Source organism: Thunnus maccoyii, chromosome 20 (genome assembly GCF_910596095.1).
Source record: "Thunnus maccoyii chromosome 20, fThuMac1.1, whole genome shotgun sequence".
In the NCBI taxonomy this organism is placed as follows: domain Eukaryota; kingdom Metazoa; phylum Chordata; class Actinopteri; order Scombriformes; family Scombridae; genus Thunnus; species Thunnus maccoyii.
The window spans coordinates 25746050-25771301 of NC_056552.1; the positions used below are offsets into that span (position 1 = coordinate 25746050).

The 25252-nt window shown below is 37.4% G+C and overlaps 2 protein-coding genes across 3 annotated transcripts; one reads left to right on the forward strand and one right to left on the reverse strand.

The window, feature by feature from the left end:
- Positions 1-8295: 8295 nt before the first annotated feature.
- Positions 8296-17390, reverse strand: cabcoco1 (ciliary associated calcium binding coiled-coil 1). 2 transcript variants are annotated; one of them, XM_042396353.1, is made up of 7 exons: positions 17241-17390; positions 17029-17117; positions 16132-16301; positions 14682-14826; positions 11480-11552; positions 11247-11360; positions 8296-8869 (listed from the first exon to the last, which is right to left on the reverse strand). In XM_042396353.1, exons 1-6 carry the CDS (start codon positions 17301-17303, stop codon positions 11280-11282), a joined length of 621 nt encoding a protein of 206 aa, XP_042252287.1. In that variant the 5' UTR covers positions 17304-17390; the 3' UTR covers positions 8296-8869; positions 11247-11279. The 2 variants fall into 2 exon arrangements, with proteins under 2 accessions (XP_042252287.1, XP_042252286.1); XM_042396352.1 differs by having other exon boundaries at positions 8303-8873; positions 17241-17387.
- Positions 17391-18954: 1564 nt separating this feature from the next.
- On the forward strand, positions 18955-24362 carry tmem26b (transmembrane protein 26b). The gene is made up of 6 exons (XM_042397976.1): positions 18955-19502; positions 19603-19699; positions 19807-19890; positions 21784-21986; positions 22097-22176; positions 23887-24362. The coding sequence occupies exons 1-6, from the start codon at positions 19318-19320 to the stop codon at positions 24138-24140; spliced, it is 903 nt and encodes a 300-aa protein (XP_042253910.1). The 5' UTR covers positions 18955-19317; the 3' UTR covers positions 24141-24362.
- The last annotated feature ends 890 nt before the right edge of the window (positions 24363-25252 follow it).

Below are 25252 nucleotides of genomic sequence, written 5' to 3' on the forward strand. Positions count from 1 at the left end.
GTGTGTGTGTGTGTATGTGTGTGTGTGTGTGTGTGTATGTGTGTGTGTGTGTGTGTGTGAGAGAGAGAGAGAGAGAGAGAGAGAGAGAGAGAGAGAGAGAGAGAGAGAGAGAGAGAGAGAGAGAGAGAGAGAGAGAGACCTAGGTGCAGCAGGTAATAGAAACACCGGAAATTCGCGGTAGTTTTCAGAAATAAATTTCTAGTAATCATGTGTTGCTTGAGAATGGAAAACATGTAAACAAACAAACACAGAAATAAAGATCAACAGTACAGAAGGACAAACTGTCTGTCAATAAAGTTTGTACATTGCCTGTGTGATATGTGATGTGGGTGTTATGGGAAGTTGTGGTACACTGTTAACTTGAACTGAAATACAGAAGTAATCGTCATGCTTGCTCTACACCAGTCAGAAGTAGAGAAGTACATTTTTATAAACAAAACTACATTTTTCAGATGAAACACAACAGACTCAACAGAGAGCAGACGCTTTCAGTCCACCATAAAGGTACAAAGTGGCCTCTACCAGTTCAGCCTGAAGTAAAGCTGCAGTTGCTCTGGTATCACACCGATTAAGGTGTGTGGTTTCTACAGAAACTAGACTCTGTTTGGCTGTTCTGGAAGTATTTTTAACAATTCTGTATTGTATTTAATTACACCCTCAGTGTTACTCAACGTAGAAACACAGGTCTCCTGGATAAAAGGTTTGATATACTGAAGGTTTATGTACGGACCATCAACTTTAATCATTTTAATTTAATGTCAACCTTGTTGGATGCAATGTTGCAGCAAGATTTCAGAGTACTCACAGTACTTTCTGACATCTACCCTGGCTTCAGGCCTATTGGATCCTACACTGAACACATAAATTCTTAAAAATTGCCTCACAAATATAATGTTTAGTTTTTAAAAAGATTCAGGTATTCCCTAAAACAGCTGGTCACTGCAGTTTTTATCAAATGTTACTGAAACATGAGGAAATAGTGCATTTGTTGGGGACTAATTTTAGTGGTGAATGAATCCACATTTGGCGTTTGAGTGAGTATTGAGTGGCAGCAGGACGGTGTGTGTGGGATTGCTTCAAAATAAGCTACAGTGTGTGTGTTCCTGGTAATGAAGGCACATGTCACCCAGTGTGACAGTGTGGCTCATTGATGTGTTTTTAATAGTTTTTGGAGCTTTACAGCACAAAGGAATAAGATACAGTACCAGTAAAAGGTTTGGACACACTTTCCCATTCACTTGAATGAGGAAGTGTGCCCAGACTTTTGACGTAATGTATATGAGGCTTTGATACAAACACAATACTTGTTAGTAGATCAATTCATTGTTGGTTTGGCTCTGTACATAAGATTTAATGACAATAAGAAAAATGTAAAATATCACCAGACTGATCCTTTATAGTTTCCCACATGTAATGTCACCTGACTATTGAAGAAGTTCTGAAACCTTTTACTCAAGTAAAAGTAGCAATTCCACAATTAAAATGCTCTATTACAAGTAAAGGTCCGGCATTCATACTACATTCATTTACTTAAGTAATAGTCCAGTTACAGTAACAGTAGTATTGTCAGCAAAATGTACCTAAAGTCTCAGAGTAAAAGTACTCATTATGCAAACTGTCCCCATTTAGAGTTACTGTATATTTATCATAAATATGTTATTGGATTATTAATACTGATTTATTGACATGTAAATGTAAGCAGCAGCTGCTGTCAACGCGGAGCTGACTATAACAATGTTATTTTATCGTTATGTTATAAAGATGATCATGTATTTTATGTATGGAATATTGATCTGAAAAGTACTTAGTAATAGATGTAGTGGAGTAAAAAGTACAAAGTAGCATAACAAGGAAATACTAAAGTAAGGTACAAGTACCTCAAATTGTACTGAAGTGCAGTACTCGAGTAAATGAAGCTTAGCGAAAGTTCAGTCAGGAAGACTATCTTTTGCATGCTCAGGTCTGTAGTGTTATTTCTCAAACCATCTGTCATTCCCATCCCTCACGCATGCTGTCATTCCCCTGGGTGTCAATTAGAACGTCAGCTGTCACATCAGCTGGTCACATCTAAGCGATACCATGGTAACCGCTGTCATTGTCATATTGCATTACGTTTTTTCCCCTCTCTGCCTTTCATGGTGCCATTTTGTGCGCCCCACCACTTCCCCATCAGTGCCCAGTCTTTGCAGATTCATCAGTGCATCACTTCATCAACCCCATCAGCCTTATCAGTCTCAGCAGAAGTCATCAGCCGCCACCACCAGTGTCTGGACTCCAACGGGGGATTTATCTTGCTGCCTCTCAGGATTGATGTCCCTCGTTTCCAAATCTCCCTGCAGAGCCTAAGCGCCAAAGACTTTTGACAACCCTTAATCATCAATATCATCTGTATAATAAACAATAATTTTTGCTTCATTCACTTGTCCCTCCTGATTGAATGTACTCATTTACTTTTCAGCACTGCACACCTGCCTTATGCCTCAGCTGATAATGGCCTGACGAAAATGAGCGTCAGATGAGAAACTTGCTCATTTTATGAGTGTGGATTAGAGGTTAACAAACGTGAACTGCAACGTTCATGACAGATATGAACTTCTCTCCTTTCATTTCCTGTCATCTTTAATAAAAACATAAGAATGCCTTCTCTTGCCCAGAGCAACAACATCTAAGATGTGTTCTGTGACATTGACCTATAGGAGCACAGAGCACTCTTCAGTGCACAGCTGTAAACATGGACAACTGAAAGATGTTTGATTTCATTTCAGTGAACATGTAACCATTTGACTCTCAGCTTCAGGTCAGGAGCTTTATATCAAATGAAGCCCACCTGTGGGTGTGACGTCACCCTCTCACCACACACACTCACCCTCTTTCTACTGATGTGAAAATAAAAAGACAGAGCCCACCTTCACCGCCTGGTGACCATGATGGTGTCAGCTTCACTTTCATTCATAAAACACTGAGTATATGTAAACATTAATGTTGATACTGTCAGGTGGAGCAGTGAAGTCACTGTACGGCATATAGGTTGTGTAATATGCATGGTATGAGTGGTCAGAATCCCACATGTGGTCTGCTATGTCTCTCAGCCAAGTCACTGCAAGAATCTATGACTCAAGGATCACCTGATTTGACTCAAAAGACAAAAATATCATGCAGTCTGATCCAAGCATCAGTTTGTCTGCTACACTCAATGTACAGAGCCCATATTCTTTTTGATTTCGGCAGCACAAGCTAGTATGTTGATAAAGTCTGACCTTTGTCACTGTTATTTTTTTTCATGACACTATTTTCCTATACCTTACTCTACACCCCATTCATATATCCACACAGCCAGGATAAGCATTGTGGCACACAAAAAAGCACTGACAGGCAGTTAGCTCATATATTGCAGTCACTACAGTGTGATGTTATGTAGTGAGGGATGAATGATTAATACAGAGAGCCATACAATCTCTCAGTCATTATGTAAGCAACATTAATAATGCCTGAGAGGATGAGGAATAAATCTAATTTAAGACAGGGGGTAATGAAGTGTACCTCTGCATGGAAGAAATAAACAGTTTAAATGGAGCCTGTGACTCATGCTTGTGGCAAAATGGGTGAAACATGCAAAATTCTGTGTTTTCTTTCGGCAGGGGTGGAAGTTGGGATCTGTGGTGGTAATTCTGCAGTGAAAACTGGGTTTTGGATTACATGGTAACGTAGGAATGTGCTGGGAGTCAGGAGAGGCAGGCAGACATGCACCACCAACAACAACATCTGGACACATCAGACTGGGACTGAGGATGGGTGTGCCTGTGTATGCACCCATAGGGAGAGATTATGGTTATAATATGTTACTACAGTAAGAACACTGCACTGGTTTCTGTGTTATTGTTGTTGTGTTGCTGCAACTGTTAATGAATTAAACATGAGTTGAATGAACATTTCTTATTATGAGGAATAATAAGGTCATTACACTCTACTAATATGATCGTAGTAGGCCTGTATATTAAAGGGTTGCATCACCCAAATTATTATGTTTTGTTTTTTCTGGATAGTCCACAGATTGTAAAACATTTTATGTACACTATTATTTCCAAGTTATCTTCATGAGTTGTAAAAATGTAAAACCAACAAACTTCAGTTAACTCAACCAGAGATAACAGTCACACTGACATCACAGTCATATTTGTTTTCCATCAATATTTTTCCAGTTTGAAGAATCAGCTTTACATTCGTCATAATGAACATACAGCTGTGGCTGCTGCTGCTGCTGGAGCCACTTTATAGCAGAGTCAGTATAAAGACAACATGCAAGGCTGCTCTCACCTCATTCAATTATGGTTAATATGAATGTTTTACATGTTTTTATTATTACAAAAAGAAACAATGATGACTTATCTTAAAGAATAAGGCTGGCCATCGTCAACAAATCACATATGCAGAGCCAAACCAACAATGACATGATCTACTTACAAGTATTACATGTGTATCAATGCCTGATATATCTTATTCCTCTCTGTGGTAGACCACTATTGTTGTCTAAAAACTATTAAAAAAAAAGTTTGTACTGAAGTTCACAGTGGTTTCTGCTGGACAAGGAACTACTTTGCCTGAACTGAAAATGTGATCACTTTTATTAGTCTTTGAGCCGTTTCTAAACAAACTAACGTGACAGTTATCTACATGGTGAAGGAACATGTCACCCAGTGCAACAGTGTGGCTCACTGATGTGTTTTTAATAGTTTTTAACAGTGGGTGTCTGTGGCACAGAGGAATAGGATATATCCAGCTTTGGATACAGAGACAGTTTTAACTCTCAAACAATGCATGCTAGGAAGTTTGCTTATATGAAGATTTTTTTAGAACTTTAATTTAATGAGTTGAGTCAACTTTCAGCAGCACATTCATTCAACTCATCAATGCAAGTCAAAGACTTCAGATCAGATGAACTTGTATTTATAAGTTCTGACATAGTCTACAAATACAAATCTGAAAAGTTGAGTTAAGTGAAATTAATAAAACATATATTTATGTTAAAAATGAATTGATTCCACTAAGTTCGTGTATCGCACACTTTTGAACAAACTGTTGACAGCTGTTATTGAAACATTTTTTCAGACACACATATCTCAAAGTCAAACTGAAAATCAAACCACTTGAGGGAAGTGCGAAAATGTGTGGTTATTTTACATAATTTATTTATGTAATTAATGTGAACTGTTCCTTCAAACAGTTAAAACTAAATATATATAAATATACATTTAAACTGCTAAATATATTTGAAGATACCCTGTTGCACAGTTCTGTTCTCACCAAATCCTTCGGGTATAACAAACGTGTTTTTATTTCCTCATAAAATATTTGCAAATCCAATATTTTAAATATGTGTCCTGCATTTTTTCTATCCATATTTATTTATTTAAATTTACCACCTCCAACTGTCCATCGGTGGAATAATGTGAAATTGTTAGAAATTGTTCTCATGCGTGTGCATAATAAAAACGGTGCTGCTCTACAGTTGCTCCACAGTGCTACCAGTGGTCATAAATGCCACAGAGTACCATAAGCACCATAGTTCCATAAGTACCATTGATGATGGGAAAATAACATTTTCTCTGCATTCTGTAAAATCCTCACCTAATATTTTGGTCTCTATGCATACTGAGACAAATCTGTCTATAGGCAGTGGAGCAGACCAGTTAAATTTACAGTATGTGCCACTTGAGAGAAAATACAGTGTCCAGTTTGTGAGTTAATGTTAATGTTTGCATCAGTTCCATCAGGTGAAATCAGCCCATTTGTTTAATATGCCTGTTTAATATGTTTCTTTTTATTCATTTTCCAGGTATGGTGCAGTAGGTGACCTGATCTGTTCCTCTGTTTCTATAGGCTCTGTTTCTATCCAGTGCATGAGTGGCATACCGTGACCCTGTCATACTAGGAAAGCATCACTAAATGTTCCCATTAGTTGTCCTGCAGATATGAGTGTCAAGTAAGAAAACATTCATATACATTGTTGTGGAAGGAAATGATAAACAGCTTGTTGTGTCATTGCAAAGTACCAGTTTAGCGGAAACTGCTCTACATCACAGCTAAGCTAGTCAAATGCTAAGTGACACAACACCTTTTTTTTTTTTTAGTATATTTCATAAAGTGTTACAGCTTCAGCAGCCAATTTCATTGCAACACTTACATATGAACAGAACGGAGTAGCTGTGGTCAGGAAACTTTGACCCACCTGCAGTATTTATCAAGTATATCTGTTAGCTGGTGTTAATTCCAATCCTGAAAGCATAGTGGGTCAGTGCAAATGAACTTAACAAGTTGAATCCAACCTTATCCTTGTTTTGATTTGCCTGCGGAAATCCAACCAGCCTCAGGAGAGTGATGTAAGTGTAACTGAGAGCAACAGTGCTGGTTCAGACTCAGGTTCTTATGAAAGACGTAACTGGACATCTGGATTACAAGCTCAGTGCTGACATTTTGCACTGACTAAAAGCAGTAAATCTTTGTTAGAATGGAGTCATGTTTCTACCAAAGCTGTTGAGTGACACTGAAGTCATTGTTAGAACAGAGGCAGCTGTAACACCAGAAATACTGTTTTTATAGGAAACAAGACAGTCAAAATTACAGACGCTGGTTTTCCTCACTGCTTTGTGTTCTCTCAGTTTATTGTTGTGACTGTGTTCTTGCTTTGTCTTTGAGCTGATGTATTTGAAATGATGGGACATAATGTAGGGTAAGGTCATTAAAAATTTAAAACAATTGCATGTCAAGGACTGATAAATTTAAATCTTTGATGGTTCTGAATGTTAGATTGTATTTATTTATGCCCAGTAGTACACATTAGTTTAAAAAATGTCTGGCGACCATATGAATACAAAAATGTATATTTACCTCTCTAAATCAAACAATTTAATCAAAAATGTTTAAAACAATGAAAAATACAAAACCACATCATTTTAACCATATCCCACAGTCTTACACACTGGATGTTGAACAGTGAAACTTTTCCACTGTGCTGAGCATTTTTAGGATTTTTCATCTGTGTAGGCTGACAAAATTCATTCATGACCTTGGAAAAAGTCAAGTAACTTGAGTTAACATTATATTGTCACGCTACAATTCCCAAAGTCATGAATGAATACACAAGTCTTATTGAAAACTCAAGCTCTGGCCATTAAAAATATTGGACAAGTCAGTAAACTGTTACAGATGTTTATAGCTGTTTGGGTAATAATTTTACAGTATATTGTCTCTTCCAAATAAGTCTGACTTACTGAGCGTGGGAGTTTGCTTCCAATGTGTCTGATTGTCTGACCGCTCATGTTTCTTACTTTTAGTGATGTGGCTGCGTTTCCCTGATCTTTGCAATTACGTAAAACCCAAGTTGAATTAAACTGTAATTTGCCATTAAGCCAACATGGAGAGGAGGTTTTCAGTGGAAAAGACTGTGGTTAAAACTGCAGTGTAAAAAAAAACCCAAAAAAACCCACAGGAGCAGTTTAACATTAATTGATCAAGACCATGAGATGAAGTGGAAAGCCCCAGGAAAAGCTAGTGGGTGGACTTTGATTTTTTTATGCATTCACCTATCCACTGATTTATGTACCCACATGTCAGCCCTGGGATTCCTTTCATGGGAGGAACATAGTTGAAAAGTCTATGATGATTTTCGGTGTGTCTGCAATGTGTGTTGTTGGCCAGAAGGGGGCAGCCTATATCTCACAACTGTTGAAATAAACACAAGCTTACAGACAAACAAACCCTAAACATAATACTTGCCTAACCCTAACCTTAACCTAACCCTAAGTTTAAGATAGTTAACACACACACACACACACACACACACACAGAGTTGTTTAAGACTGCTTTCCCTCCTACTCCTCCCAAAAGGTGATTACAGTGATTTCAAAAGTGTGATTACATTAAATGTGAGCTCATGAATCATGTTTTTCTTTTTCTTTTGGAAAGGACATGGGGCCTATTCTGGTCATTTAAAAATGAAACAGACACACACTCACACAGCCTCTAACAACACGCAGCATTCACCAATAGTAAAATTATGGCGGGGCAGAAACCATCATGAAAATCAATACATATCAAAATGTCAGAAATGTTCAAATAAATGTTCTTTGTTTCTGAGGTTGGAATATCTGAACCTTGCTTTTAGTTTTCATATTTCCTTATAAGGAAGACGTGCTGTAAGAATGTCTGTATAGTAGTATAAGTGCATATCTGTATCACCCACACACACACACAGATGTAGCTGCCAGCACATAGATCTCAGAGTAAAAGCTGGGCGTAATAATAAAGACTGAAGTTTGTGTAAGTATTTCACATGATGTGGGTGTGACTTGATCCATGTAAAATCCTCTAACATGAGCAACAACAGGATTTTCTTGTATCACTAAAATATGTCAAGTGTAATTTATGGTGTTGATGTCAGCACTAATGCGATGCTGTATATACTTTATTTGGATTCCTCAGCAGTTTTTCTACCAGTTCCCTTATAAATGGTCTCACATTTTGAAAAGACTATGACAAAAATAAGAGCTGAATATCACAACCAAATGAAGACAAAGAGAAGAAAAACAGTGAAATACAGCAGTGTACCAAAACTCATCATGACACACTGGAGATACAGCATTTGTAAGAAACCTCCGAGGCATCCTAATGTGGAGACTTTCATATTAAATATGCAGCTTGTAATGAATTCAACAAAACATGTCATTAATAAAAACAGAATATTCATTTTGATAGTTATGGATAAATTAATTTAATAGGGTTGTGTAATATTATTGAAGATGTGATATATTGAAAGTATTTGGCAGAGCTGATATTCAGGCACCCTGGTCTGGCAGAACTTTTCTCTTCAAACCTGCCTGAGAACAACACACACACACACACACACACACACACACACACACACAATCAGCAATCATGTGGATGTGACAGTTTCCACATCTGATTTGTGATCAGTTTATCATCATTGTTTTTGTTCTAGTAGCACTTCTCCATATTGTTCTGCATAGAAAACGTGTGGTCTGGTGATATTCTTACATATACTTTTCTCAACAAATCCCATGAAACAAGAATGAATTGATCTACTAACAAGTATTGTGTTTGTATTGTGTAAGTCTGACATATTTTATTCCTCTGAGCCGTTGAGCTCTGTTGTTGTCAAAAAACTATTAAAATCACATCAGTGTGTCACAACGTTACACTGGTGTGTTACTTCATCCTCGCAACAGTTAAAAGTCTTATAAGGTTTGGCGTAGCCTCTTGAAATATCTCAAGAAGACATAAAAAACAATATGCATCATATTATCATGTTTTTTCTAAGCGGGGAATTTTTAGCTCGGGGCTCCCTTTATTCGCGTGAGTTGAGATTCATTTAACCGCTATTCCAAAGGTCAAGAATGAACTTTCAACTCAATTTTAGATCATTTTAATTATAACCACACATATATTCTACACTGTCTACAGCCTCACAGCATAGCTCAATTTATTTTCTCTGTGTCACTACTGTATATACTTCCGCATGAAACTGTTCCAAATCCACTTATGGTATTCACCCTCTTCTCCAATTTTCAGAACATCAACCTTATAAGGCCTGATGGAAGCCACATGATAAGTTAGAACCCTGGGAAACTCAAATATCCTCCTCACTCACAGACAAAGCAGAGCATTTCATATCTGAACTCTTCCCCCTTGTAGCAGTTTGAGTTTGCCCTGATAAAAGCTTTCTAAATAAAACATGTGGTGATTATTATGACCACAAATACCACTGGAACAGACAATCTGTGACAGGCTAAAATCACAGCTGACACTAAAATATCCTGCAGAATGGAAGGCTGAAAGCACCCGGGACACAGAATGGTGTTCTTTATTTATCATATAGTTCACAGTAACAGCACTATAGGACAAGAAGTGAAAGTGCACTGTTGACTCATCTTCTGTTAAATTTGTGTTCGGCATTAGAAATGACTTGAGATTGATTTACAATGACTGAGTTGGATTGTTTCGACCTTGTATTTTCTTATCTCATTGCAAAATTGAGGACATACTGACAACAGACTATGCCTGTACACTTTGGTGATACCATTTGGAATACAAACACATAAGCTTGCAATATAAGCTCATATATTATTCACAGATGTTAAAATCCCATCTGAAATTCCTGCATTCCTACCTGCATTATTAATCTGCTCTGACTCTGCTGAGGTTTACAGTATGTCTGTGCAGTGGTCAACCAAAAACATCCAAGCTCTGCACTTATTATATTTAGATTTATAATACTTTAATGAGATTTTATTCTGATTTTAGATGTTATTGTAACAATTAGAATTTAATCATGTGCTTATAGAGTTATATGTAGCAGATTCCTAGTCTTATAGTGTCCCCCTAAAACAAAAATAGTAGTTTTTACATTTGTGTTTGTGTTCAGTTTAAATGATTAGTATACAGCGTGTTTATCAGTGAGCTTTACAGGTGTTGTTTAGAGGGGCCAAACTGGAATCATTTTAGTAGATTCAACTAGGCCACAGTTGGCAATACATTATGAAATTAGTGTGCGTGTGGTGGTTTCAAATGACATATCAGGACCAGGCAGCCCTCACTGTGCAGCTGTTCATTTAAACAATATGATCTCTCTTTCTTCCTGTTTCTGAACGCTCTTTCTTCCTCTCAATTTATTTCTTTTTCAACTAATGATCCTTCCTATCTCTTTCCACATTATTAGGTGTAGGGCTGCCACTAACGATTATTTTCATTATCAATTTATCTGCTACTATTTTCTTTTTCTCTCGAATTTATAAATGATTTAGTCTATGAAATGGTTAAAAACAGTCTAAACATTAAGATATTTAGCTTACTGTAATATATTACAAGGAAGCAGCAAATTGTCACATTTGAGAAGCTGGAACCAGAGAATATTTGGCATTTTTGCTTGAAAAATAACTGATAACTGATAACGATTAATCAGTTATCAAAATAGTTGCAGATGACTTTCCTGTAAATCGATTAATCCATTAACCAACTAATAGTGGCGGCTCTAATTAGCCTCTAAATGCTTATTTAAACAAGAGATATACCAGTTATGCTTTTAATACAGCATGATCCTCCCCTGCACTGGTCCAAACAACTCTATAGATGAGGTTGCTGATCTGTTACAAGTGACGAAAAAACCTCTGGATATCAAACAACGCCCCACTGTGGACAATTATGTAATGACTAGTAACAGCTGTCATCATCACCTCTCCATCCTCCTGGATAGCAGGCAGGGCCCATCACTGGAAGTACAGATGAGTAGAGATACCTTCCTCCAATGGAGTTAGAGCATCCTCACAAGTGAACACCTCAATTGTCCTCTGGAAAAAAAAGCATGTTTAAAATGTTACTTACATGCATGTGGACAGACAGACAGACAGACACACACACACATGCACATGACTTGCACACAGCTTTTGCGAATTACAAGCTGTCTCACCTCCATGCCTGTCAGTAACTCCTCTCTGGGTGTGGTGAAAAGAAGCTCATAGAGTCTGTATTTCTGAAAGAGACTTACAGTCCACAGAACACACAGCTGTTTGAATAACGATTATTAAAACCTCAAGTACAAAATCAACAGAATCTAAATATATGTAATTTCAGGTAAGTATGTTATTTTCCTCAGCACATTAATGTGATGGTCATCCTGAATCAATCTTTTCATAAATAACATGAATAACATACAAAAACTTATTGGTCTGCAGCAGTTTTTCTGCTGATTTATACTTTTACTCTATGATAATACTCTATAATAAATACTTTATTGGCTGTAGTTATTAATCAGTTTGCAGATAAAGATTTTACATACAAAATTTATGATGACTATAAAACAGCTGCATTATTATAGATACCCAGATAGCAAGTATATACAATATAACACACAAATAAAGTAGTTCAAATGAGCTCCATCCCGACTAGGTACAACATTAACATATCATGCTGCGTACATGTTAATGCATAAAAAAACATACACAAGAATATGCTTATACAATTCTGCAAAATTGGTAATTTTACTTTTGACACATCACTATAAGTACATTTTGCTAAGAATACTTTTGCACTTTTTCTTATGTATAATTTTGAATGCAGGACTTTTACTTATTAATTGAGTATTGTTACTTTTACCAAGTAAAAACATCTGTTTGATGGAACAGTAATGAAATAAATCTCTCTGTTGATGACAGATTATGAACTTGGAGAAAAAAAGTCTCATTGTTAACTCAGTCCCTGACTATAAAGACAACATGGAAATTGGTCATTCAGAAGAATTATTACTATTACTTTGTTCATTAAGTTAGGAAAGTTATTGGAAATCATCAACTGGGAGAATATTCTAATAATGCCAGCAGGGGTTCAATAAGCTTAGATGTGCATAGCAAATTAATATCACTGAATGCTAAAAAAAATACATCTCATGAAGTACAATATAAGATCAGTCATAAACTAAATGTGACTCTAGTTAACAGATCCAGGCATGATAGTGAGTGTAATACACTCTGTGTGAAATGTGACATGGGGGAAATATATGTGGCTATTATATTAAACCACATAACAGTTTGGATTTTTTATTATAGCTACATTACAGACTGAATAACATCATTTACTGCATCTCACAGTACAATCAGGTAGTTGTATTGAGGATTTGGCAAGTTCTGAGGAGGACGCTTCATAAAATAAAACAAAATTTAATATAGACTGATCTGTTCATTTTAATACATTTATATTTAGAGCTCCAGAGGCAGCGCGGTTGTTCTGTCCAGTAAAAACATGAAGCTTCACTTTACATTTAGATAAACTAATGTGGCAGCTACAAGTGTTATATTCCATCTGTGAAACCAACATTTATCTTCCAAAAGGAATTATATCATATATCGAAATGCTGCCGAGACATTAGAGCCAGCAGTAAATCACCAAAGAGCTGCATATCAGTTCATCGGATCATGTTCCTCCCAGGATGACAATGCAGGACTCGGATTACTGCTGTGAGATGACCGACTGGTCTCACCTGGCCAGCAGCTCCTCACATCTCCAAAAACGTTGCAGCAAACAGGCGTTATTTGGATAAACTGATCACATGGTTACTTTCTGAAAAAACTATTAAATCTTAATTAAGTGAAATATTAACAGTCGTAGAGCGAAAATTACAGCAGTCTGGCTCAATGAGTCGGGAAGCCAACAGCAAAGTCTGACTTTACTTTTAACATCATCAGATGAAGAGAATTGTCCTCTCCTCCTCCTAGTAACATCTTTTTACTCCCTCATGGCAGAGTTTTACAGCTCTGATCAGTCTGATCTCCAGCTGTGATTGGCCACCGCTGCAGGCCTGTGTGGCGCCACTGTGGCCAAAACACCCGCAGCTGAAACGCACTACCCCCATTCAAATGAATGGGAGGACTGGGGTTTTCACTGCATCGCCTGATTTAATCTGAATAAGGCCCAACTGCTCCAGTGGAGCTGCTCAGTGGCTGGCAGGTCAGACTGTGGTTTTACTGGGCAGCTTCCAGGTGTGAATGTGTGTAACTTTGTGAATGTGATCAGGGTATTTCTGCAAAAGAGAGGCTTCCTCTCAGTGAAACTTCCCTGAATGAATAAAGGTTAAAAAAAATAATAATTAGAGAATTAAGTAACATAGCACTGCTTCCAGTGAGGGTGTGGTGTGTTGGTATTGATGTCTTTATTTTGAGCGTTTAATGTTCTGTATTGTAATTTTATTGTGTCATTGTTTGAGGGGTTGGGGGTCAGTGAAGGCTGTAAGGATGCTGTACATGAGCAAGAAATGAATTAAGGGTAAACATGTATTGTGAGGTTATCCGTTTTATTTAAATTGGATGATTTGACTCCCCATAAATGTGATGTACTACATATGAAATAAATATGAATAAAAAATATTGGCGACACTAAAAATATCTGAGTACTTCTTCCACCACTGTGGCTCTGTCCACTACTACATCCTTGCTGATATTACAATAATCTTATATTTTACTTCAATATTTACAAAAGAGACCGATGAAAAGTTCATGTAATCAGAGCTCAATATTGTCATAAGGGTTTTACCCCCCAAAAAATGTCCTTGTTTGCACACCTACAGTGTTTTACTAAACATGCTGTGACCTGTGGCTTTGCAACATGTGATACCAGCTTCTCCAGGATGACCCCCACATTGTTACTGATGACCTGGCATAAAAATGTGTCTGTCAGCTACATTTACTGTACACCACCTATGTTGGAAATTAGGCCAGTGTGGGCTACAAGTGGGGCCCAGGCAAGCAATTATCCTCAAGACCAATTTTTGAATCTGCTTACAGTATCTGGGCTAATGACTGGAGAGGTACAAATGGCTCCTTATGTGCTAAACAGGGCCCTCTGTTTGTTGTTAACCATGTAGGTTAAACATTGGCTAGTGTAGCTTACCGTACCAAAATCCACATGAGGCCTACATGAAGCAAATGGATGGACACATGTTTATGCCAGCATATCTCTAACGCATGCTGGGTCCACATGGACATGTTGACTGGGATTTACACTAGGTGAGCATTTGTAACCATTCAGGCATCTCTGAATAAATCATAAATCACAGCTTGGAAAACCCTCTAAATAGATTTTCCCCCCAAATCCAAAACCATTTGAAGGATTCCTGGTACCTGTCTCTGGTGTAACTTATGAGCGCTGTGGCTGCTTCTCTGTCTAGAGGTGGAGTGCTGCCTTCATCTGAAGATGAGCACTGGCGGGCAGCAGCTAAGGCCTTAGCAAACTCCGTCAGGTTATCCACTAAACTCATCTGTTTCTCTGGAATATGATGAGAACGCAGCTGCTGTGAAACTCACATATTGGATAGGGAACATACTGTAGTTAAATAGTACACTTACCAATCACATTTACATTTTAACTACATCCTACATTCACTGAAATACCAGAAACAAAGGAACACCTGCACTATCTGCTGCATTAATTATCCCTGCAATAAATCCTACCTTTGTGAAACTTGAAATATTCTGTTGACACTCCTTCTGGAAGGTGTATATTCAACACAATGGTCATTTTTAAGGCCATAGTGGTGGTTTAGTACTGGACCACTATTTATTGAGAGGTATTTGTAATATTGCAATATAAAAAGGTAGGATTTATTGCTGGACTATTGGATTAGATTGTGACATGTGACAGTAGGAAAACCACAAGTGTAAATAATCTAATGAAAGATGGCTGAATTCCATTTAGCTGCTTCAGTTTCAGGGTCTTGGTGTTGTGCATGCTGACTACATACAGTAAGTTTCTTCAATCCTTTTCATACTTGCAAAATCTCATCGCTTTCACATATTTCCCTATTGTACACACGTCTATATTTAAATTTGCCACTGTTCCCTGGTATTATTTGTTGACACAAACATCCTATAATCCCACAGAAATTAGATTTTAAAATTCAGTTGTATATTTTATACATTTATATGTAATTTTTGTACTGTTATCAGCCTTAGTCTCCATTCATTTCTATACGGTTGGTAAAAAAACATCTAAATCTCAAACACATCATAGTTCGCAAAATGTTTGGCCTTGATGTAAGGTATATTTGATTTGTACTAAAGGGGCTGAAATATGCTCTCATTTCATCTGATCTGATGGAGCATTAAACTGGAGTACAGTGGCTAAAAGTAACTGATTACTGTGAGTAAATTCCAGATTATCAAAACCATGAATGTGCTGCTATTACAACAAAACACAAAATATTTTCCTACCTCCCTGTCTCAATGCATAAATACTACCTTTATTTCAAGTACATAAGTAAATTAAAGCACTTCTCAAAACCAGTGTTACTGGTGCTTCACATTTACAAAAAAACTACCAACTAGCATCTGAAAATAAATAATTAATATCTAAATCAAAGACAATCAAGAATTGTTGGAGGAGAGTAAAGAAGATTAAAAACAAGTCTTAGTAATTATGCAGCAAATATTTGATCTAACTGAACTGTGCAATGGCTTCTTGGCTTGAACATGAATTCAGTGCATTATAATGGGTGATCTGCTCTAGAGTACTTTTGCAATGTGTCTTAACTGAATAACTGACTGTCTGGCTGTCAACCTCTTTCTTCCCCACCTCGTATGTTATCCAGCAGCATGTGTAGTACAGCCATGGTGAAGGAAGTCTGTGTAGGGGTGAATTTGGCCTCTTTTGCCCACCAGAAACCACAAACATAGTAATCCAGCAGGGCAGCTTCCTTCATACAGGTCTGATGGTTCCTGAAGCTCAGGATCTCCTTCAGTTCCCTACAGACAACAGAAAGCAGATGTGGGTGAAAACTATATCAGTGCAGCAGTAATTACACAATGACAACAGTGTTTATCAGGGTGTAGCTACCACTGGGGACAACAAGGTCAGTAACATGATGGGTATTTAAGAAGTTGATTCCAGTACACTCAGCATGTTTCAATTTAAATACTTTTAGGCCAACAAATAATAAGTAAAAGAAGGTTTCAATTTTTCCTACAGCATTTTATTCCTGTGGAGGTGTGGAGAAAGCGCTGAAACATCATTTCATGTTGGAAAATAAAATTTACATAAAGAGCAACTGAACAATTTACTGAATAATCAAAACATGAAAAATACAAATAATTAGACCTTCTTTTTGGTTTAAATATTTTCTGAGTGGTGAGGGTCTCATGACTTCAGTATTTCTAAAATCCTGGCTACAGTCCTGTTTTACATCATCAGAACCATTCTCATCGGTGCCTGAACTATCCCTCAAATTGCATCAGCTTAGTGTAAAATAATGATTACATCTCAGTAGCCGGTGTTGATGCTACGTTGATGCAGTTGTTTTCCAAAAACCAAAATAGATATCATGCTGATATATTATAAAAGTCACTCCTTTGACTAATTTGTCCAGTTGGGCGGTCACAGACATTTAGCTAGCCTGTATTCAGCTCCGTCTCAGCTGGCTACTTCATTAGTTAACTAAGTTATTATCCATGGTTATTATTAGACACAACTTACGAGTGAAGTTGATCCGCATTTCTCTTCAGAAGGTCTTGGATCTGTCGGAGTGGCATCGCTTCCCACTGGAGGATGACAGCTTCCTCTTTCTTACGAGGGAGTAACAATAATGGTCAAAGTTATGTCAAAGAAGCAAACACACAACACAACACAACAAACACGTATTTATTTTCTGAGAGTTGCAAATATTAGGTTATTATGAGTACCAGTACCTTTTCATCCTTTACTTTTCGTTGCTCTTTCTTGTCACGACGTGTCGCTCCTGTCGTTGACATGTTGACGCTCTAGTCGTTGCCATGGCAACACCCCACCATACTGCCGATGCAGTGCTGGTTAAAGGTGTTTAGGGACACTAGCAGTTTGAGCCTTGCATGTGTTAGAGGCACAAACTGAAGCTAGAAAACAATTTCCTTCGCACAGTTTAAGGGAAACATAGGAGCCTATTTGTCATCACACACATGTACTTTACATCAGCGTTTGGGATTAGCTAGTAATTACTCGTCATGTGGTTTATAACGATGGTTTCACTCCATATCACTTATATATAATTCCTCTAATGTGACTTCAATGGCATAATAATCCCCACTCTGGTCTGGTGATATAATTTGATCCTTATACAGTGATGTATGTGATGTAGTAGCCTAAAGGTAAACTAGCCTATAATCAGTTGACACCACAACCATTATCAGAGAAGTAGCTTATTATACATATTAATCAATCATAATTGTGTGATTATTACTTTAAAAGCCCAGTTCCTATTTTTACCATATAAATCTGAGCTAAATTCACATTCATAGCTGGAGAGTTTGTCTTTATGATAAAAAAAAATAGTATTTTGTGTGTCATAATTGAAACTATGGTCAAATTAAAAGATCTGTCAGTCAGTTTGAGAATGATGGCAGGCTCCAGTCCTTTGTTTTGAATTTTGTGGATGCAGACAACTCACTCTGAGATTAAATTCTTGCGAATTTCTTGGAAAATCGACCTGTGTGCCTATTACATAAGGCGTTCTTTCACAATGAATCAGACAGTGCGCTCATGGCTCTTTGAGCGCACTGTCTGCATAATTGGTTCAGTCTTCTTAAAAGTAGTTGGACAAAAGCTATTTATATACCTTCCAGTAACTTATGTCTTTCATTGTTGCTATTACAATTTTAACCTGTGTGTGGATATACTGTAGTTATTTTTGCTGGAGGTGGAGGAGGTGGGGTATTTTTACATTGCCTCTGTGCCAACCTGTTAAAATTCCTTTGTTGCATGGCTCAAGTTGATACTTGCCTGGCATACATCTTTTAATGTAAAAGATGCTTCTTTTGATAGTCATGCACCATATCATAGTGCCTATTGTGTTTGTGTTTTGTCAGCAGTCTATTTGGTCCTTCAGCCCAATGGAGAAACCACCTCTAATATTCTTAGAATATTCCAATAGTTTTAACGTTGCGACATACCCTCACAGTATTTCTGGACCACTTGGGATTAAAATTGATTGTGGTTAATACCATATATATGTCATATATGTAATTCTAATTGAAATGACTACATTAAAACTCTGTGATAGTGTGATAGTCTAGTTTGAACCTTGTGTGTGTGTGTGTGTGTGTGTGTGTGTGTGTGTGTGCGCGCACGCGCGTGCATGTGTGTTGCATGATTGTGTGCACGCATCTTGAGGTGATTAGAGCCCATAAAAAAGCTTGCCCTGGGACTACTCATTACTCACTGATGCCTCTGCCTACAAATATATAGTTTCATTTGTAAAAACACTCACCAATTTCCACTGGGCACTGTAGTTTTTAGTAACTGTTATTAAACAGGAGGAAACAATGCATTTGCTGGGGATTATTTCCAGTGGTGGAATAATACACAGCAGCAGGATTGAGTCAACAATGGAGCTCTATGCCACAGAATATACTATATCAGAGTTTGGATACACACAAAACTAGTTAGTAGATCAATTAATTGTAGGATTGGATTTGCACATTTGTTGACAATAAGAAAAATCTACAATATCACATTTTGGAAGCATGTCATACAACTGTGAGACCTTATATTTATTATTGCACAGATCACAGCTATTCTGAGTAAAAAACTGCATGTCTACAGGCAACTGGCATATTAAGACTGGAACAACATTGTAGCAATGAAGCAGGTTGCTGGAGGCGTGCCCCAGCTCCCGCCCACCACCAACACTGAAATCCTTCAGACTTTTCACATATAACTCCTCTGTCCCCTGTAGCAGCTGGGACTTCCCGCACGTCTCCACTGTGTTTCCCAAACTCAAAGCCTGGCGTCATGTTCTTCAAGTTCATTTGTGCTGTGGTGACCAGGTCTCTCTTTATCCTCATCTCTCTAATAGGGGTATGGAGAGTGGTGTGGGTGAAAAACAATGGATTCTACTGGTTTCTCACTATCCTCTACTTGCCTCTGGTGGCTGAGATGATCCTGACGCTGAGAAGAAGAGGGAATGATTACAAATGGTACAGTATGACCTATTGTAGTCAATATATCATACATGTTACATATGATTTGTTATTCCAAGATTGTAACACTGTTTGTGTAATGTTTCTCTCCATTCAGGTTTTCTCCTGCTATCTTTCTCTTCCTCATCAGTATTATCCCATCATTATGGATTTTAGAGCTTCACCACCAGGAGAACAAATCCACCAACTCAAGGGTATCATCCATGTATTCTGTTATTTTCTATTCTGAGAGTTCCATGTGATAATACTGTGTTCACAAATTGAACATTATCAATGTTAAACTGTGTGTCTCTTATTCTAGTGTGATAAACTCGACTCAACTGAAAATATTAGGAGTATTTTCAATTCCTGGATGAACTCAACCAATGGCAGTGAGTCACTCAAGGTGAGTTTCAGGGTAAAAGGTTACAAAAATTGTAAACAAGTTTGAAATATTTAAGCACTAGAATGTTATAGTCTGTGGAAATAAATCAAGTTTAACATGAAAGCTTCAGTGTATTAAAAAAAACTTAGTATAAAAGCAGTTTCAAATTGTGCAAATTAATAGACGAGTATTTTTCTGAGAAATATGAGGCGTGAGGTGTTTTTTCTGGTAAGGTAGGGTGACATTTCAACAAAATAATTCTTCTTTGTTCAAAGTTAGTAAATGATGCACATATTTGTTTAGCTGAGATTTGCTTTTGCTTTTCCCTACATGCCCTCACATGTCTAGACAGTGGGGCAGTGTTTGGTAATGCGGGTTCACCTCAAAGAGCCTATTGTAGGGCTGCGGGTGTTTTTTCCCCTTATAACTCAGGCACATTCATAGAGCTGGCTGCTTTCTAATGAAATGGTCCACCCTCAATAAAAACAATTACAAGCCGAACATGAAAAGTCTTTGCTGACTAGTCTGTTTTGACAATATTCTCTTTCCTATTTTCAGTACAAAGGAATACTTTAACCTACAGCACTTTTGTTAAACTACAGATTTTTTAAAGGTGTAGATTAAGATGAATATACAGTGTAGTTTTTGTGAACTATCCATTAACAAAACTAAGAATCTACAGCCATGCTAGCATCTCTGGTCCTTTGCGCTTAATGCTAACATCAGCATGCTAATTTACACACTATGACAATGCTAACATATTGATATTTACAGGGTTTACTATTTACCATGTTCATCATCTTAATTTAGCATATTACCATGCTAACATTTGCTAATTAGCACTAAACACAAAATACTGATGAGAGTGTCATTAGTTTTGCAGTTATGTATGTGGTCATAAACCAAAGTATTGGACAAATTCAAATTTTGACCTGATGGTAGCACTTACTGAAAAGTCAGAGGATCAGAGTTATTACAATTCAATTATTACACCATGGATGGCTTTACAAAATTTCACGACAAACCTAAAATGGCAACCTCATGGTGGCACTACAGAAAAAGGGCACCATCTCTAGATAGACAGATGGATAAATTCACGCATCAGAAGTCACACAGGTTAAAGTCAGTTGTAAAATAAATAGACAATAAGATAAGAATTAAAATTAGTTAGAGAACTAGAGCCACACTGGTTAGGAATATACTTTCTCATATTCAGTATCATGTGGTACAGAGATCTCAGAAACCTCTATGCAAATTGATTAAAGGAACAGTGAAACATTTTGGGAAATATGCTTATTTGCTTTCTTAACAGTAAGACGAGAAGATGAATATAAATCTCATTCCATTATGTTAAATACAGAGCTGGGGCCAGGATGTGGTTAGCCTAGCTTAGCACAATGACTGGAAGCAGGGGGGAAACAGCTAGCCTGGCTCTAAAACGCACAAATTTACATGTTATATCTTGTTTGTTTAATACACACAGAGGGAGTTACAGTATGTGCTTGAAGTATTTCTTTGCAAACAACAGCCAGGTGCAGCTTCCTGAAGTCTTTCTAGTCTTTTTTTTAATCTTTATTAGATCATGACAGTACAGAAATAACAGGAAATGGGTCCCATGGGGATCTTGTGGTTCATGGTCATCATCTTAACCGCTACAGGCTTCTTTTTATCACACTCTCAGAAACCAAGCAAATAAATGTATTTCCCAAAATGTTGAACTGTTTCTTTAAGGAAGCTCTTCAGCTTTTGATTCTGTTGCATTTTTCTCTCCTGTGTGACTGGGTGACTCCATAATGAAATGTTACAGATACTTAAATAACTAATATTTAAAAGTTGGCCTAATGGTCAAAGATAAGGCCTGTAAAACACTTTTTGATCCTCTAAAACTTAATTTAATTTCCACACTCTACCCAGAACATCCCACTGTCAACAGTGTGTGCCAACGACTGGATCCTTGCTTTACACCAGATCCTGCTCATCTTACTGATCTTGGGGAAATGGCTGCTGCCCGCTGCTGGGGAGCTGACCAGAAATCAGCTCTCCCAGTTACTGCTGATCTTTGTGGGCACAGCTGCTGACATACTGGAGTTCACCTCTGAAACACTGTCTGACATCAAGTAAGTAAGAGGGGAGGAGAAGGATGATAGAAAAGAAGGAAGATGTTACATTTAAGTTGTTATTTTATAAAATAATTTGGTGAAGTCAGTCATATGTGTGCGTGAAACAGGGATAGCAGTCCAGCTATGGTCTACATAATTCTGGGGGTGTGGACATGGAGCATGCTGCAGTTTCCACTGCATCTCTCAGGTACGGTACAATAACTGCACTAAAAGATAAGATTCTACTGCTATCTTTTTGCTAAAAATACAGTGCTCTTTATCAGCATCAGCCCATTTTTGATAAATAAGTCGATTGATATTCACACTAAAAGCTGAACAGAACACACTTTGTACTGCTGTTGTTAATAATAAAAGAAATATAGCCGTACACCCAGGGCTGGATAAATCCATTAGAGAAGCCAGAGGCAAAAATGAGCTGTTTGTGGTCATTTAATTAAACAAATTCATTTTGATATATGCATCATAAAGCATGACCAACCTTAAGTTTCTCTCTTTTTTCTTTATTTTATTAGTGTTTATATGACTTTACTTTGCCAATTCATGTTTTTTCAGTTTAGATTTGACTGTATCAGCCTATGGCTTGCTGATCTCTACTGTCACATCTGTTTCACTTCTGTTATCTGTTTTTATGCTGTTTGTAGAGAGCAAATTAACTAAATTAAACCTAAAGCTGGAGTGTGGGACTTTTGTCTCCCTCCTCTGGCAGTGAGAGTAATTACAAAAACACTGTTGACGTGCTTATGTCATAGGCTCCGCCATAGCCTACTCTGTTGCTACTATTGCTGCTATAAAACAATGGATAAATTGTTTTGAGCGACACACAACCCCCATGAACTGACATGTTTCACCATTCATCAGAATTTGATCCATTCTGTCTAATAACATTTGGAAAGTCTAGAAGAGGAATAGGATTAAATTATTTTACACCCATTCAAGTTAGCAGAGGCTAACCGGAAGTTAGCCAGCGGAAGACTCTAGTTTGCATGCTCTGCCCATAGAGCATGCTCAGTGTGTATTCATCTGGCCAGCGCAGGAATGTCAAACTCAACAGCAGATTAAAATCTTTGGTATATTGTGAAATACAGAGAGATTCATCTGGTGGTGATAGGCTTAATCAGCATTGTGTGAATTTTTTTGGCAAGGGCTTGAATGTGAAGGATGTTCATTTATATGTGAAGTAAGTAAGTGAGTAAGGTTCTGATCCTTTCATTTGATATTGTGCTTTGGTAATATTCCCAAAAAGATTTCTACAAATCAACTGGCAAACAGTGAATATGTGGGCAGGGCAGTTGTACACTTTCAAATCAACAATTAACAGGGGCCAAGCAAACACATAGAATTGTAATACTGTAAGTGAACGATAAGGAGGCTTGCAGTTTTGTGTAAAACAGGCATATTTATTTTTAAAAAGGTCAGATGCTCCTGCAAGCTAGGAAATATACTGTAATACATTATATATACTGTACATAAATTATATACACTGTACATACATTATATATATTGTACATACACTACATTGCCAAAAAGATTACAACAAAATTGTTAACATCTAATAAAATATGAAATCTTGACGCTTGTAGCAACAAACTACCAGCTCAGCACCAAACAGCAGAGAGACACAGTAAGCAACTAGCTGGTCAACATAGTGAAACTTTTTTTAAATTTTATTTTTTACATTTTTATATAATACAGTATTTATATCAAATAATGTTACTCAAGAATAGTTTAGGACTCTAAGAGGATTCAAACCCTGCTTTGAGCCTCAGTAAAGGGTTGAATCACCCTGCACAGGCAACCCAGAAAAGATCAACATGTAGAGTAAAATGGACATTTTTTTTCAATGAAAATATGTCCTATTGGAGTTGTCTTAAATGTATTTTTTCCTTTGTCCCAACAGTAATGCATGCATCTTCAGATGACCTCTCCGAACCAGCTACCTCTCGCTTCTCTCACCTCAGGACTGATATCTGGAGCACAGTGGAAGCTTTGTTCATCCAGGATGGGCCTTTCCTTGTGGTTCGCCTCACTGTCATGATCTACTTCAACGTGGTGCACCAAATGCTGATCTTCTTCGCCATTAAAAACTTCCTGGTTGTAATTCTCAACATTTATCGGCTTTGTGTCCTTATCTGTGACAGCAAGGCCTCCTGAGACTGGATGTAATCAGCAGATTATAGTAATGCTGTTACAGTATATGGCCTTGTGAGTGCATGTCAAGTTTCAATGTACCCCCCCACCCCCAAACTTAAAACTACATGTTTTAGATCATTTTCCAATTTATATAGATAATGTACTGTATATCAGACCTATGATGTGGCAGTTGTAAATATATCACCATTGTAAAGTCATTAAAACACTGACCTCATGTGTTAAGATAAGTATTTCCTGTTAGAGTATACGAACAGTCCAGCAATGTGAAGGTAAAAACTGTTAACAAAAAGTGAGAACAAAGAAGCTCCACAGTGAAATGGAAGTGGATATTTTAATCCAATGGGACTCTTGGTATGATATTATAATTAGATTCTAGATTTTTCTGTAGAGTTTTTGTTTTTCTTTTGGTTTCAAAAGGTTTTATTCTCTCAAAAGTTGAGATATCTAATTCACACACATTTCATGGTTTCACAGTCACATATTTTCATGGCCACTATAAACTAACTGCAGCTTGTTCTGTCCTGAATAAGCACTAACATAACAATGAACACTGGTAAACACATATCTGTCAAATGGCTTGTCATGGCTGAACCCATATATAAAAGTTTGGTACTGGTTAACACTTGTAAACTGCCCAAAGGGAAAATTAAAGATGTACTGCATCTGCTGGACACACGCATGACTTCAATACCGCATTTACACCTGGCATTAAAATATGATGTGTATCTGGAATGCGCTGGATCAGCCAGACCACATTTGGAGGTGGTCAGGCTCTCATCGTGATCAGATCTCAGCAGGTGTAAATATACAGCCTGACTACATTCATGAGAAAGAAATGGGCCCAGTAAGTTGAAAGGTCTCTTCCTGCCAGCTAAAGCAAGCCGGGCAGAAGATACAAGCAGCAGCAGTCGTTACATGTGTTCCCTCACAAAAAGTGATTTAGAAATGACTGATGTCCACTGGTGGGAGCAGTTTCCTGGCCTGGAAGGCTCTATGTTTGTTGACAAGTCTGTCAGCTCCACTTAGCTAATGGCATATGGAAATCCAATCACAATACAGGGACAAATGAGAAAACAAGGACACATTTTAATATCAGGTGTAATTGTGTTTTT

What these genes read in the sequence shown, in the direction of transcription:
- tmem26b (XM_042397976.1), top strand. Translation starts at nt 19,318, where the DNA reads ATGTTCTTCAAGTTCATTTGTGCTGTGGTGACCAGGTCTCTCTTTATC. An exon ending in GAAACACTGTCTGACATCAA is followed by an intron (nt 21,987 to 22,096) that starts GTAAGTAAGAGG and finishes TGCGTGAAACAG; the next exon opens with GGATAGCAGTCCAGCTATGG. An exon ending in GTTTCCACTGCATCTCTCAG is followed by an intron (nt 22,177 to 23,886) that starts GTACGGTACAAT and finishes TTGTCCCAACAG; the next exon opens with TAATGCATGCATCTTCAGAT.
- cabcoco1 (XM_042396353.1), bottom strand. Translation starts at nt 17,303, where the DNA reads ATGTCAACGACAGGAGCGACACGTCGTGACAAGAAAGAGCAACGAAAA. An exon ending in GCTGCTGGATAACATACGAG is followed by an intron (nt 14,827 to 16,131) that starts GTGGGGAAGAAA and finishes ATCATATTCCAG; the next exon opens with AGAAACAGATGAGTTTAGTG. An exon ending in ATAAGTTACACCAGAGACAG is followed by an intron (nt 11,553 to 14,681) that starts GTACCAGGAATC and finishes GTGGACTGTAAG; the next exon opens with TCTCTTTCAGAAATACAGAC.